The sequence below is a fragment of the Pararge aegeria genome, chromosome 4 (genome assembly GCF_905163445.1).
Source record: "Pararge aegeria chromosome 4, ilParAegt1.1, whole genome shotgun sequence".
In the NCBI taxonomy this organism is placed as follows: domain Eukaryota; kingdom Metazoa; phylum Arthropoda; class Insecta; order Lepidoptera; family Nymphalidae; genus Pararge; species Pararge aegeria.
Genome location: NC_053183.1, coordinates 1,289,224 through 1,305,813, shown reverse-complemented (window position 1 = coordinate 1,305,813; position 16,590 = coordinate 1,289,224). Strand labels below are relative to the sequence as shown.

The 16,590-nt window shown below is 36.6% G+C and overlaps 1 protein-coding gene across 1 annotated transcript in view; it reads right to left on the bottom strand.

The window, feature by feature from the left end:
• The window catches only part of LOC120623495 (nose resistant to fluoxetine protein 6-like), a 62,226-nt gene extending 46,917 nt beyond the window's left edge, over positions 1–15,309 (bottom strand). The window contains exon 1 of the mRNA XM_039889540.1: positions 14,627–15,309. Coding sequence (XP_039745474.1) covers positions 14,627–15,272 — 646 coding nt within the window. The 5' untranslated portion in view covers positions 15,273–15,309. The remainder of the gene's footprint in view (positions 1–14,626) is intronic.
• Between the last annotated feature and the right edge of the window lie 1,281 nt (positions 15,310–16,590).

Genomic DNA, 16,590 nt, shown 5'->3' with positions numbered 1-16,590 from the left:
TAATTGTTGACCCAGTACCCCACAATTTGACTACTTTGAATATCGACTTGAATACAGAGAGTAAGAGAATGTGACCTATGCGAAATGTTGTAAAACACGGAAGCTATATTTCACTTGCGAAACGGTACCCCTGAACGATATAGCTTATGGGTTAACATCAGAAACAAAACTTAAGCAAATATTAAAATAACACACATTGGGGTCTATATTTATAATTAATAGACGCGCATTCGCGTACACACATACACACAAAAATCTACATATACACACAGAAAAATTTTAAAAGTTTTCGTTTTTTTTTAGATTATTTTCTGAATCTTACTTGACCGGTTTTTTGTTAATTGAACTAATAATTTCAATGGTGAGACGTCAGCTTTAAAGAAAGAAATAAAAAAATTAGAAAGATACAAACAAACAAACAAATAAGAAATTATAAATACTAGGCCGTGTTCTTCATTCGCATTTATTACGGTCTTTTTTAAAAACCGTAAGTAAACCCGTCGGGAACATTTATTATCCTTCCTGATTAAAGATTCCTGCCAAAGCAACCTATGCTACTCTCCGTCTTTTCAACTAACTCTATGCCAAGATCAATTCGATTGGTTGCCTAGGACGATGGTAAAGAGAAACAAACAAACATATAAACCTATTTTCGTTTTTTTTACGGATTCCAAAGTTTTTATTAAAGCTTTTGAAAATAAAGGTCATTTTGATTTTACAAATATCGTAGTCAAGAATTTTAAGCTCACTCGCTGCACATTCCGCTAGAGTGTTACTTAACTGTGTTTTGGGTAATTCCTTTACGTAAAGCGGCACACTTCGCGACCGGTCGTTGTGCAAAATGATTGTTATGAGTGTTATCTCAGCCGTCTGGACATGAATGTCTTAATGAGATAATATTTTTTCGGACGGAGTAGTTGACTTTGTTTGAGTACTAGGGCTCTAGGAAGTATAAGGGGTCTGGGTCATGGCAATAATATTAAACCCATACATCATACAATAGATTAATTTAATTTATATCCTTAGTATACTTATAGCTAGCCAAAACGTATACTAAGTCATTTACAGATGTACATTACAAAGTTATTATTTATCTTATTAGTTAATTTATCTATATTCAGATAAATTAACTAATAAGAAAATTTATGAACTTAGCTAGACTTATATTAAATATGCCGATTTGTTGGTGCTGAGCCATCAGATTACATATTAAAACCTAATTATAAGTAGGGTTAAATAACCACGGCTGAGGAGCGATGAGCACCACCCCTGGGGCTGCTCTGGATGCTTTGCTGAATCTCCCTCCTCTTCATCTACATGTTAGGAAGGAGGCGAAGGCTTGCATGTACAGGCTAACAAGCCAGGGTGTGGTAAACTGGATCTCACGAGAACTGAGGCATCTTCATAACTCAGTTCTTGAGATACCTGTTTTGGGGATGCCAACAGACTCAACAACTCCAAAACTTAATTTCCTCAGGCAATATACTGTGGAAATTCCAAACCGTATTGACTGGCTTGAAAACCGGATCACCTGGAAACCGGGGAGCCTTAAGTGGTACACAGATGGCCCCAAGTCGGGTAGTAACGTAGGATGTGGAATATTTGAAGAGACCACCAGGGTAGGGCTCCAACGTAACCTGGGTGTCTACGCCTCCATATTCCAAGCAGAGGTCTTCGCAATAATTGAATGTGCGGAAACCTGTCTGCTAAAGAACTACAAAAACAAAACTATTTATATCCATTCGGATAGTCAGGCTGCACTTTCTGCTCTATCTTCTGAGGTTCTAAACTCAAAACTGGTAGAAAACTGCAGACAATTACTGAATACTCTGGCGCTAATAAACAGGGTCATTCTACGCTGGGTTCCTGGCCATAAGGGGATCATCGGTAACGAAATGGCCGATGAGCTTGCAAAGTCAGGCGCTTTGGAGAAGCAGATTGGCCCTGAGCCGGTCTGCGGAATACCCAAAAGCTTGGCGCAACTCACCCTTCAAACCTATTGTAATTACCACACACTTATTCGCTGGAGACAACTCCAAGGAATGAACCATTCTCGAGCGCTAATAAAACCATTTAACAAAAGGGCCGCCTCTGAGGCATTAGCACTCAACAGAAAAAACCTATGCATACTAGTGCGAGCGCTTACGGGGCACTGTGGACTTAATAGACACATGTTCAACCTAAAGCTGCAGGATACAGATCTATGTAGACTCTGTAAGGAGGCTGCGGAGACGCCGCTGCATTTGATCTGTTCCTGCCCCGCGCTGATGCATAAACGCAGCACTCTTTTGGGGAAACACATAATGCAACCAGTGGATGCTAAATCTCTTCCAGCAAGGAAAGTGCTGCTTTTCCTGAAGGCGACCAACGCTTGCTGGGAGATCTAGACAGCGGCGTCACAATAGATCGTAGCCGGTCGACGTGACACCAGGGATCAGACGAACCTGAGCCGCAAGCAGAAGAAGAAGAAGAAGAACCACGGCTGAAGCTTAGCACAAGACTAGAAGAGACGCGAATTCGAAATTTAAAATTTTCAATTTGCTCCGAACTAGAACCGAGCTCGGGACCTCCCACTTATAAACCCCATAGCACTCACCAATACGCCAGGGATACCATAATAAATAAAGAAACCGAAGGGACTGGCGAGCTTTGGGAGTAAGTACTAGGGCTTTAGGAAGCTGTAGGAGTCTGAGTTACGGTAGTTATATCAAACCCATTCCATTAATCGGTTGTATTATGCGGCATGTATTCGAACGTTAACTCTCTTGGTGTCGCCTCTTAGGGAGAGACACGCCTGTAGTTCACCACTAGACTAGATCAGAAAAAATGAATCGATTATATTATTCCAAATTGGCTTTGGCGGGAACCGAGCCCAGGACTTTCCACTTTTAAGACCATAGAACTCACTACGTCAAAGAGCTGGTAAACCATTAAATTGCCTTTACAAGGAACCCTAGGGGACTGGCGAGCTTTGGGAGTAAGTACTAGGGCACTAGAAAGCAGGAGGAGTCTGGAGAATGGCAGTTATATACGTGTTAGCAAATTTGCCTTTGTATCTTCATTTGGTTAAAGATAAAAAGGTATCTTCGTTCAGACTGGTGAAAATTATGCATCATCTGTGTTCGGTATAAGTTGGAGTAGAAATTCAAAAGGACAGGAACCCAGTTTGAAAAGGAAGGTCATATTAAATGGCCAGGAAAAAAGGAGGTACAGAGGAGTACAGACAGAAGTTTCAAGGAAAGATTGAAGAAGTTATCTCTTTGTAGTTAATTAACAGTGTGATAGATTGAAGTTTGAGTTTATAATGTGCCATGTTGTAATTAGAGACATTCAAACGACTAAACGTTGTTTAATATGAATATGAGGTTTCTTTTATATGTTAAACCCACTCCTCTTATTTGTTTCAAACGCGGCATCATATTCGAACGCTTAGTCGCTTTGTGTCTTGATGAGGAGTATGGTAAAAAGCCACGCCGGAAGCCTCCCACTAGAACAACTATTTCGTGCTAAGAATGACCATCATTACCATTCTCTTCGGAAACCACTTCCCATCATCAATATAAACACGCTAATTTTATTCATAAAATGTCTGCATAATTAAATACAATAAAATGCCTAATTACAGCTCCCGCCCGTGCGTGAAGACTCGGGGACCTTAACTCATGACCGCAAATTCAATAAAGCACGTGGGAACATGCCCACACAATACCGCGATGTGTGGCAGGAGAATAAACCTAGACTGTAATAATTACCATACATAATTAGCGAGAATAATGGCCCAAGTACAACCTGCACCTGAGTGCACCGGCCTGAATATTGTTATGCATTGTAACTGGGCACTTACTATGGGCCTCTTAAGAAGACTCATGGTCATTCAGCGGGCTATTGCGAGAGCTTTGCTTGGAGTAAATCTACGTGATCAAATCAGGAGTGAGGAGATCCGTAGAAGAACCAGTTACGACATAGAGCATGACATGATGATGATGTTGGTGACTGGAAAACTGAGTTTCCTCAATAGTGTTTAGTGAACCAAATGCTATACTATAAACAACATTCTGTTCATTGCGTTTAAAGTAAGACAAACATGTATGGCCACTCGGCTGGACAATTCTGGCTTCAAGGCAGTTGTAAAGGAAGTTTTAGAGCAATTTGTTGCTAAAATATGGGGATTGATTTAACTACATTATGTAGCAGCCAGTAAAGTTGCCACTGGAATTGGCAGTAAACCAAGTGGGTATGCATGCAATGCGATTGTGAATGCGATTTAGCGTTCTGGTACGATGCTATGTAGAAACCGATTATGAGAACAAGTCAGATTGTGATTCGTAACAATATTAGATACTTTGATAATACTGGCAGTTATGATAATGATGCTGTTGATTTATTTCATGAGACTTATCAAGAACGCTAACTAAGAGACCATAAATATACCACCAATAGAGTTGCCTCGGAAAAGAAGGATCAAAGGACCAAATTCATTGTAGCTTTCTAATATGAAGTAGTAAGTCTAGCAGAATTGCGTTTAATATACATCTAATAGGGATCGTGATTTTTCCCAGATGAAAACTATGACAACATAATTAACTGCAAAAAAACTATATGAATATTTGTTGTTGTGCGATTGAAGAAAGAATCAACGAACACTTTAAACAAGTAATTTAGCATAGACAAAGTAGAAACTCACCAAATTTGACCTTGACTCAAGTGGGATACAGATAATCCAACAAGGGAAGTGTATTTTTGTAGTAGTAGAGTTTTCAGTGACAGAGCTTGTCCGGGGAATTATGACTACCATGCTTAATACCATGCTTAATGCAAGCAGCATTGCTGTGTCCAGTCTGAAGAGCGTGGTTGCCGGTGTAATTACAGGACCATACCTAATACAGGATAATACCAACGCGTTAGGTTTATGGTCACGTGGCGGCACTTTCTAGGGCGTGCGAAGGGTTGCTCTGTTTTAAATATGGTGATGATGATCTACTTACGATAATGTGAACCATTTCCTTGGTCGGTCTAATCTTCTATATATATAAAAGAGAAAGTGTGTGGGTATGTTCCGTATAGGCTCCGAAACGGTTGAACCGATTTCAATGAAACTTTCAGGGAATCTCCGGATTGACCTGACGAGTAATCCTGTAAAGTTTAGTGACGATCGGAGCACTCCTATTTTTGAACTGTCAAACTGTCAAATACAGCTTTTATTTACTATGATGATATTCTATTGTTGGGTGTACATGGGTGTAGATAATGATCTTCACCCGCTCGAGAAGAGAATAGAAGAGAATGAATACGGAGAGAAATAAATGATTTAATATATTATGAGACTTAAATTAAAAATTTAATGATGTTAGTTTATTGTTTAAATAAAATAAAGCAAAATCTAGCCCGACGAAGCGGGCTGGGTACGCTAGTATTACTATAAAAACATCACTATTGATGTATACTTACGTAAAAGATTTTTTCCTCATGCCCTAACTGCCTACTGGATGAACCTCAGGTGTGTCTTCCCTTATCGGTCGTAGAAGGCCTAGGTGGTAGCCTCGCCGGCGGAATGTTGCCCAGAACGTAACGCCTGTTACGAATAACTCGCACATTTTCACTTTCCATTTTGGTAACTCCGGTTTGCGTTATTGTATCAAGTTTATTTCAATGCAGGATCGACACTTACGGTCAGGATCTTTTTCTTCTTCTTTAACTTAAGAGCTCAGATCTTTTTGTTGTAGCCTTTTCCAACCTTCTCTATAAACGGGCACTCTCTTTTACCGCTTCGTTTTAGTTGATTTATTTGGACAACTTGTACATAAAAGCTAATTGCATACTCTTTGACTAAGGTTACATAACCCTACATAACCTACCTGAAGAACTTCATTGCTTTTGGGATTCTGATAATCGAATTTTATAATTCCTTTATTAAAAAAAAAAAAAAAATATACACTCTTTTTAAACATCTGTAGGCAGATAGGAAGAAGCTCGTAAGAAACTCAGTATTTACGCTTTTCCAGTAACAATTATTTACAGTCGGTCACTATCTCAGATAAAAACAAAGACTGCTTCCAAACAAACATGTATTGTTCATTATTAGATCTGAGATATAGAACAAATTAAAAAACACTTAATTGCAAGCAAACGATAAAAAGAGTGCCTAAAGATCTTTAGATAATCTTGGGAAACCGTATAAATTTTTGATTTTAGACATTACTCTGGGATTTTAAAACATAGTAATAGGCTCACAGTTCCCTCTAGATCCAGATCTATAAACAGGCAGTGTAAAATTATCGATTATTTATGACGACAAAATAATATTTATATACTATAAGACAGGGACACTTACAGACACTCATTTAAAAGATAACTAGGGCATTGTACAAAAAATCTCAACGATTAAGGTTAGTGTGAAAAACATATAATTCTTTACATTCTTTAACCTACAAATAATACCTACATTACCCACTAGAGCGATAAGAGGAAAATTTTGACAGCTGACAAATGAGCGCACAAAACAATTGCATAATAGGTAATTAAACCGCCGACGTAACTCAAAACAGTCATACGTAATAACTGTGTTGACAAGTATTTCGGTGTCGGTAGTAAGTTTCTTTGCATTCGACTAAAGGAGTAGGGTTTCTTTACATGGAATTGTCTTGGATTCGCCAACGCTTTTCAGTGGCTAGCTGTCATCGAATTCATCTTCGTGCTGAGGTTCCCGGCGTTTTTGTTTGTTTTTGATGAGAATCAAAAGCATTCATCGTTTTTTAAAAATAATATCAACCCGTTTTTTATAGAAGATTGTTGAATTTATATATAAATTGGTGGCTCATAACAAATTTAAGAATAACTTTGCATGGATCAATGTTTGTGAAATCTAAGTACCAAAGTGAAATTGTATTACATAAATATTATTTTTTTATGTTATCCTTTTTTATATTTTACTTTATCTATTTTAGTTTAATCTTAATTCGCAGGGGACGAAGATAATGATAATCTTGAAAAAATATAAAAACGATTAGAAATATGTTGTAGATAGATCCCGAAACTGCAAAAATAATTGATAGTGTTCCCAATAATAAACTTAAGCCTGTCTCACACTGTTACATAATAGATCTGTGTGTATAGAATACCTGCCGTTAGAAACTTACCTCCAAGGTCACTCTGTTGTAAGTTTTGTTTTGGGTCAGCTGAGACGTGCTGATAGAAATCCGTCAAACTTAATTCAACCTTAAGATTAACTCGGTAAAGTTTAATTTAACTAACCTCAAATTGATAGAGTTGTTCCGAAAATTATGAAAAAAGTTTTAATTTGGTCTCTTCTAATTCAAGTTTGAATGGTACCTTAAGGTTGAACTTTAAAGTTTTCAATAGCATTTAGATATGGTATCGATTGATTAATTAGTTTTTTAGTAAGGTGGGCAACCGAGTTATTTTGGAAAAAAAATGTGTAATTTGAACATTTCAGTTCAAACAAGTTAATTAATATTTAATCAATTGCGACCGATGAAGATTTCTATTTGGAAAACAGTTTATAGCAATTAAAAAAGTGTTTCGCACTTAAAAATTACTTTTACGCAAAACATCACGAACATTGTATTAATATATTTTTTAACTGGTTTAAACTATTTTCTTAATATCCATTCGGGGATAAAAAATAACCTATCTTCAATTCTAGAATACAAGATATGTATCACTATAGGTGTTGTAGTCTAGCCGAACATAGGTGTGCTACCTAAAAAATAAACAAACTTGCTTATTAATATTTAATATGGATTCTTAATACCATCCAGAATTACGAAGCTTGCGTTATTTCACCTCGCCTCTTGCCTCGAAGATGGCAAGCAATCCCCAATTATGTCCCAATTATGTCCCAAGTATGTGGTTTTAATTGTTAAAGCCCACTATGACATTTTGAAGTAGTGTTTTGGGTTCGTGCTCTAAAAAGAGGGCTTGTGCCCAATTGTGTGACATCAATATACAGACGATGGCGACCATGATGATATTATAATACTCATAATCAGGAAATATAATGTAAGTGATACGTTCACGTTCCAGCCGAACAATGTTTGTCAAGTAAATGCTTTAACAAATACTGCGTGATTGCAGATGCCAGAGATATATATTTTTTACGTAAGGGACAGATGGGTCAATTCACGTTTAGCATTATGCTTTTGCACAAAAACTGAACCGAGTGAGCGAGCGAAATAAATTATGCTTAGCGTAAAATGAAAAAATCCAGTCTCTCAATAACTCTTTTGTATAACTAGGCAAACGTAATCTCAAAACGTTCAAACAAAAAAAAACAATTAAGTTCTTTAATTCTTTCGATAGTCCCTTAGACAATTTAAGATCTTTGTATAATCACAGGTAGAATTTAGATAATTAGGTAAAAAATTCTGCATTTCATTTTTAAAGAGTTATTTTAAAGACGGTATTTCAAGTTATCTATAGAGATTGTTGTACGATAGGATAGAAATGACAACATTTCTCCTTAATCCGCGTTTCTATAATTTGACACTTGACACGTGACACTTGAATACCATACAAATGCCATTTACTTGAAATCAATGCATTATTTCTTTGCATAATTGGTGCTAGCCTAGCATTTGCACATATTTCATGCGTTCCTGGTAATACAATTTCCACTATTTTTTGATGTTCAGAGAATAAATGAGGATTATCCAAGCTTACCCTTTTGAACCGAGAGGTGACGGTTATTCCAGCAACAAAAATATTCCCAAGCATAGAATTAAGAACATACAAACATACAATTAGTAAACATTCCGCGGGTGTAAAGTGAGGGGGACGGGACGTTTTCACTGTTTTTGGACACAATGCACTGCAAAAAATAGTGGCTGAATAAGGATTCTGTGTGTTCCCAAGGAAGGTCGTCAGGCAGTCATATATGGTCTCATAAAAAATATGCAAGATAAAAAAATCATGTCTTTCTTTAAGTTTAAAGAAGACATTCTGTGTCCCTACATATCTTGGGCCTACTGGCAAAGAAAATAGCATGAGAAAGGACACCGACAGAAAGGGAAGTGTGTCCTATCCGTGGAAGTACAGCAGAGTACTGCCACAATGCTTATAACTTCCGTCAGGTAGTGTTATGGTCCAAAGAGCGTCGTTGCAGGTACATGAGGCTTAACACCTACACCTCGGGTGAGGAATAAGGGCGGTACTTTCCAGGATGTGGTCGTTGCATGTCTTGCGAAGTGTTGCACTATTAATAGGCGATGATTTGCCACTTACACATGTTGTTAATTAATATTGATACAGATTGATGGCAAAAAAGATTCTTGATAGCCACTTCACCTTAAAATATAAATCCCTTTAGAGGCGGACGATGAACGGCACGTATTTTATATTTACACAACTAATATCCGAAGCAAATATTTGTAAGACGCGCACTACGCCAACGAAATCGGATAATTGTTGAATAAACGGTTGGTAGTCATGAATCGATTTTAATTCTGTGATAGTGATAATTTACATGTCATGTACATTGTGTAATATAGAAAGTGAAATATTGGATAGAAGTAGGCGTTACTTTGCGGAATTCCATGATATATTATGAACAGTAAGTTTAATTATCTAAACTCCGCGAAAAGCAAGTGAATCTGTATGGTGGAACTTATAATTTCTTCAATCTTTTTACTTCACACCAAACAGATCTTCGGCAATGTACCTTCTGCGCACGTTTCACTCCGAAACCGGAGCATCCTCAGGAGATGTTGACTTTACAATTAAGCTCAATTTGTTAAGTCATTAGTTGATGTTGACTTAACAATTATTCATCGGTGCGAAGCGTGCGTTGAGGGTACATTGCCAATCTGATGTAAGATCAGTTTGGCGTCGAGTCAAAAGGTTGAAGAAATTATAAATTACAGATACAGATGCTCTTGCTTTTCGAGAAGGCAAATTAAGCATAATTTTAATAATAAAGAAAGAGAAACGTTATCTGCACGGATAGCTTTACTATCCCCAAAGTAGCCCCAAAAAACATTTCGAATAGATGCTCCATTATGTATAGAGTTTTCTATGGTACCTACTCCTAGTCTAGTTAAATTTTTTATAGCCTATCAAAATGAAATTAAATAAATCTTCTCCATATATTTATAGCCAGTTATGTCCCATACCGTAAGATTAGTATACTTGAGGTAAGAGTTTTTCTATCAAAAGGACTCTACTGATCCCAATGTGCTGGTTTAGGGTTGTAACGTAAATATTGTTGTAAGTATGAAGTTTACTTTGAACTAATACTGGGGTTGCATACCGTTGATAAAATTGCTAAAGAAAATAGATACCTATAAATATATGCGACATTCGTCTGTGCTTTTGTCTTTTTGTTGGCCTTTGTTTAGATGCTCTTTAGAGTGAATAGACCTGTTATCATATGGCTGAGTGCATTTTACTCGTTAAAGTATCTTTAAGCCACTCAAAGTTAGTCCTTGAATGCAATATCACCTTCTACGTGATAATGTAGTCTAATATAACTTTTTAGGGGGTTTTTTATGTTTATAAACGAGCGCTTGACTGCAATCGCACCAGATGGTAATTTATGATGCAGCCTAAGGTGGAGTGCGATTGCCTAGATGATGACTATTCACTCTTTATTTGAAGGCACCCATGTTGAAGGTACTGGGAAAAATGGAAACTGGAAGAGCATTCCAGATCCGCGTAGGTACGCGGTACTTCAACCACGTAGGGATGCAGATCCTTACGGTGCCTCGCGGTTCGATGTTAAAAAGGTGAGGAGGGAACTAGATCAAACAGTTCTTGATCAGTATCAGTTATGTTAAACCAATAAAACGTAACGCTGAATCGCAGAACGCTACGTCTTTGTCGGTAACAAGCTACGGCCTAAGGATTCTAACACAGAGATTATTCCTAAATTGCCCTCTCTTCCGTCGATCAAACCTGTTACCCCTAACTTATAAGACCACAGCGCCCACCACTTCGCCAGATAGCTCGACAGAAGAGGTGGATTTCAACACTCGAAAAACGAGTGAAAATCTCTCATAAGGGGACTAGTTAGCGTCTCTTGAACTTTGCACAAAAATAAATATGTAGGTGACTGGGTTAAATAACGAAGGTTCAGGCTACAGCTCAGTTTACGTTAGAACCGTTGATGTCTTCAGTGAATAACGGTAAGTGCACTTTGAAGTTAGCAAGACTTCTGTGTGCGAGGCCCCAGTCGCGACCTACATTACAAATTTCTACTTAACATTTATTACGTTATGCAATCGATACCTCAATTATTGCTCTCTAAACTAAGAACACGGTTTTGTAACGCCTTTGTTATGGCATTTTTATTCCATAAAAATATTATATTCAAACGAAAAATATGTAGTTGTATCGAAATAAGTTCAAAATTTATACAGCGTGTAACCGAATTACAAAATACTGTTGAAGTGTGCAAAGTAATTTTCATCCTTATTAACACATCCTGTAAAAATATTAAATCAATAGATGCATTTTTATTTTTCCTTACAAACGAATTCAAAACATTTTAATTGTTAAATATGACAACCCTATTGAAGATAAAAGACCGAAACACGCAAAGTACCTGTGCTACGCGACGCGTACCTTATAAAGTGACAGGTGTCACTTGATTTTAATTTTGTATTAGATGTTGTCTGTATCTGATTCGTTTCAGTAAAAACTATGGCAGTGGCTTACTCAAAAACTATTAGGTTTTAGGTTTCACAGATAAGTCTCAGAGACAGTACATAATGTACCTCTAAAGCCCGTGAAGTAATATTTCGGTTTAAAAAACTTAACCTGATAGAAAAATTCTGTTACAATATTAATAGTCCTATATCCGGCTGCAGGATTAGTGCAGCCGGATTTAGGACTTTTATCGGAGAGTTTTTTTTTTTTAGGAGAGTTTATCGGTTTTTGCTAAAACCCGATTTTTTATCTATATTTATAAATAGAAGAGTTATTTACCAGGTTGCCTATCAAAATTTGGCCGCCAGTATTTTTAATTAAATAATTTTAAATGTATTGTTGGGAAAAATTTCGTTCACTTTTTTTTGAATAAAATAACGTCTACATCACAGTTATTTATATGCAGATTTAAAAAAAATCACGGTTGCCGTTGCGCACCTGGCTGTAACCCTTCGCAGCCAGGTATAAACAGGTATGATTTCGATACGTTCATAACGTTTATTTATTTATTCATCATATACCAAATTAAAAGAAATTTTTCTATTTATTTAGTTAGTAGTTAGGGGCAATGCTGCCAGCATCTTAGGAACTGTGCCTCGCTGCGGTGGTTTCGAGGACGTTTTAGATTTTATTTAGTTTTAAATAGTTTATTTTAGGTTATATTTATATTTTAAAGAAACAATATTACTATAATAAAGTTTAATGAATTTTAAATAGAACATAAAATGAAATAGTGAATATTAAATGAAATGGCGGAGTCCAAAAAAAAAAAAAATAAGTTAATAGTTAGTTTATTTTATATTTAGCTATTCATACTAAGAATAATTGCAAGGAACTATATCGTTATTACCATAGATATAGCTAAATTGTTAGGATTTCGGCTTTACTCTCGGGGGGACTGAGTACGATCCCAGACCTGACACTTTTCGAAGTGAGTTTTAAGCAACTAAATATCACTTGCTTTACCGCTAAAGGAAAATATCGTGGGGAAACCTGCATACTTCACAGTTCTCCATAATGTTACACATGGCGTATGAATTCCACCAATCCTCCCTTGATCAGCGTGGCGAGAGGAGAACCTGTAGTAGGTTGATAATCAATAGGCGTTACATTTTAAGGATTAATTATTATTTAAGGATTGCCTTGTTCCAAATTAGTGAGAACGGGCAATAGTATAAATCATTTGGCATTGGGTTTAAGCGATGCCTAGTTTTGGTAAAAACGGGCATTAGCCTTTTAGACAGCTCCGTGGTTAAGTTAAAGTACAGGCTAGTGTCTGCCTTACGAAAGTGCGAGCTTGCGCGGCGCCGTGAAAGGGAGAGTTGTTACCCAATTCCGTTATGAAATTGTGCACATGTGTTTCCGCGGATCATAATTAAACAACCTCAAAACCGTTCATTTACCTGACATGGATTTTAAACTAATAAGACATATTTCTTATGCGTTTTATCCAGATTTGACTATTTTACAAATGACTTTGGGCAGGGGTGCTCAACATACAAGTCAAGAAATTTGTCACGGCACCCGCTGCCCAACCTAGCTCGTTAAATAAATAAGTTAGACAGATATGCGCAAAAAATAAAACATCTTCTTTATTAAACTAATAAAGTTTCAATTAGGAAAAAATAACTACATCAACAATGGGATTCTTGATTTTTGAAATTCAACATGATTTTTTTTATGCAGGGTTTGAAAACAAATGTCATGTTAATTTTGTAGACTTTTTTTTAAATGTAATACCTACTTCATGTATTTCTTTCCTCTTTCATACCTATTTCCAGGCACGCACCGATTTATCTCGTCATATTAAAAACGTAAAATAAAATTAAGACCGATAGATATTAGTGGGGTATGGATTTTTATGGCATAAAGTACCTATTCCGGTACTGCCCTTGGTTGCGTCGTTTAGTAATTACCATTTTAGGTTTCGGATCGTATGTCCTTGGTTGGATTCCTGGGTCTGGGCCAAAAGTTGTTTCAAAGCTTGATAAGTTCTATTTTGGAGTTCATGTCTCGGTAAGAAGTACTAAGAAACTATTTTATAAACTTCTAGTTGCTTCAAGGGAAAAAAATCATTATGAAAGTGTGTAATTTGTAAGTTATATCCATGAAAGTTGTATTTGGGCGTTTGGTTAAAAAAAACCACTGAAAATGTTGTTAGGTATGTACTTCCGAACGTGTGAAATAGGAAATTAAAGTTTGTATGAAAGTCATTCTTCAATTTACAGTAGTAGAATTGGTATTTTTTCTTTGGGTTAAAAATAAAAAAATAAAAAATCCACATGTAGAATTGAAGAGGTCACCTTTGTGAACTTGGTGGTGAACTTTGTAGAGAAGTATTTAATTGTATAAGTTAGGTATATGCATTAATTTTGTATTTTCACTGATATATGATTACCACATATATAGCATCCAACCCTTTAAGTTTGGCATTTTGAAGTTACTTATAGCAGAATAAACAAAGTCACATACATATATACTTACATGAACCCTGAAATTTTAATATACAAATGCACATACTAATGCAGATAAACTTAATTATATATTTAAAAATCACTTAGCATGTGCGCCCATAAAAGCATAAATCTCTGTGTTTATATCTTTCGAAAGCATCGGCCGTTATTTTAATGTTTGATTACATAAAACAATATAAAAAAACATACCGTAACCGCAACCTACTCCGTTGCGTAATGAATAAAACCACTTTAGAAAAGTCGAATGAAATTATTGATTTTGGACGACCGTGTTTCTGCAAATTGCTTAATTCTAATAAAATTCGCTGATTCCATCTTATCTTTTTGCGAGAAACACTCTATCTTTTTGACAAGGCGCTTTCGAAAAACTTAAAGTGCAAAATTAATTCAGAACTTAAGTGTAACTGACGAGAGGTATAAAGTAAAGAAGTAGCTAATTTTTTTTGGAGTGACTTAATATATTACTGATTATCAAATTAAAGAATACTTACTTTTCAAAGCCCACAGCAATCTGTCTTGCAATCCTTCCACATATTCCTGCAGATCTTCCTTGCATTGTCCCTTTACAGACTTCTGCAGTTCACCCCACTGTAGCACTAGGATCTCAGCGTCCACCACTCGAAGCATACTCTCAAGTCCCAAAAGATTCGTATGATTAGAAACCAATGGCATTTGTATACTACTTTCGTTCACTGTATTTCGTATAGAATCGGCTAATTTGCCTATTATATTGCTCGGTATCGAAGTCGATTTCTCCACCTGTTTCGTAGTTTTGACTATATGCTGAACATTGTGAGACTTCTCCGTAGTAGACATCTGCTTTTTCTCAGCAGTTTCATCGTTGCCGAAAGCTTCAGCAAAAGTCAAACCATCGTCATCGGCGAACAGATCGAAGCTATCGTCAGTGGTAAACTTTTCGTGCTTACCCGAATTCGGTAAAGGGATCATGGATCCAATTAAATCCGAACTCAAATCATCGTCACCTCCTTTGGACGAAGCTTTTTTGATGTTCTGAAAAGCGTCTATCAAAGCGCTACGTAGCTTCTCCTCGCGCGCATTTTCGATTTCAGGATCGGACCCGATAACGGTATTTGTTGCACTGAGTAGTATAATATTGATAAGCACTATGGGAGACATTTTGTATTTTTTGTCCAACACGACAGCACATGCTTTTTTGGAAATGTTTTAAACTTTTACGGTGACAGTTTTTTTTTTCGATTTGTTTATGAAGTTCGGCGTTATTTTTTTCGGGGTGTCAAAGGTGCGCGCGCGTCGCCATAGTCGGAGAGCGACTGGTCGGAAAGGCTGTGTGACATAACGTGGTTACGGCGGAGTGGCGGGCACTTTCACTGTCGACTGTTGTCGGTGTGTCGGTGTCGGTTGGCCGCAAGAGGCTGCATCCTTGTACGGCAGCGATGCGTGCGCTCTACTTAATTTCAATTCGGCAAGTCCTACATTTAGGACATTGCTTTTTTTGGCCTACTTTTTACGTGTATATTCTTTTAATGTAACTGTCTAGCAATGTTTACTTTTTATTCATATTTTATTGGCTACTCTTAGTTAAAAAAGCGGTGATAGCCTAGTAGCCTATAGGTTATCATCTTAATATCTATAATGCACTACACGCTACAAACCCCAAATTTTTCGGAGGTATGTGCGTTTTATGTAATTAAATATCTTGTTTTAACGGTGAAGGAAAACTTCATGAGGAAATTTGCATGCTATACAAATCTCTATAATTAACGCAAAGGCGTGTGAAGGGGGACTCACGGGATCTTATTATGGGGCAAAGCTGCTGATATTGAAACTATATTCATATTGCAGAAAAGAGCTGTACGGTCAATATATAAACTTAAATCACGTGAATCCCTCCGTAAAAAATTTAAAGAAATAAGTATCCTTACGGTAGCCTCACAATATATTTATAACAATATAGTATTTGTAAGACAACATATTAGTCTTTATAAACAAAAAGTGGATATAAACAGTCGACTTACAAGAAATGGTCATAAATTAGTGACATCTGCATATCGTCTTGCGAAAGGTGCAGAAGTCATTTGTGGGACTGAGTACGCTTTTGTAATATGATTCCTAAGGTAATTTTGGACCTACCAATGCATAAGTTTAAAGAATGTGTTAAAACACATTTATTACAGCGAGGTTATTATACAATTGATGAATTTCTTAATGACAAGGTTGCTTGGAAGCATCCGGCTCCGCTTTCATCTCTCACAAGATAGAAAAATGAATTTTGAAATGTAAAATGTAAATTGTTAATGTTGGAAAAGAGCAACTGCTGAGTTTCTTGCCGGCTTCTTCTCGGTAGAATCTGCCACCCGAACCGGTGGTAGAGTCACTACACACAGACCGACTTGACGTTTCAAAAGTGCTTATATTAGGCCTACATGAAATAAATGAATTTTGTTTTTATTTATTTTTGAAGTCTAAATTCGCT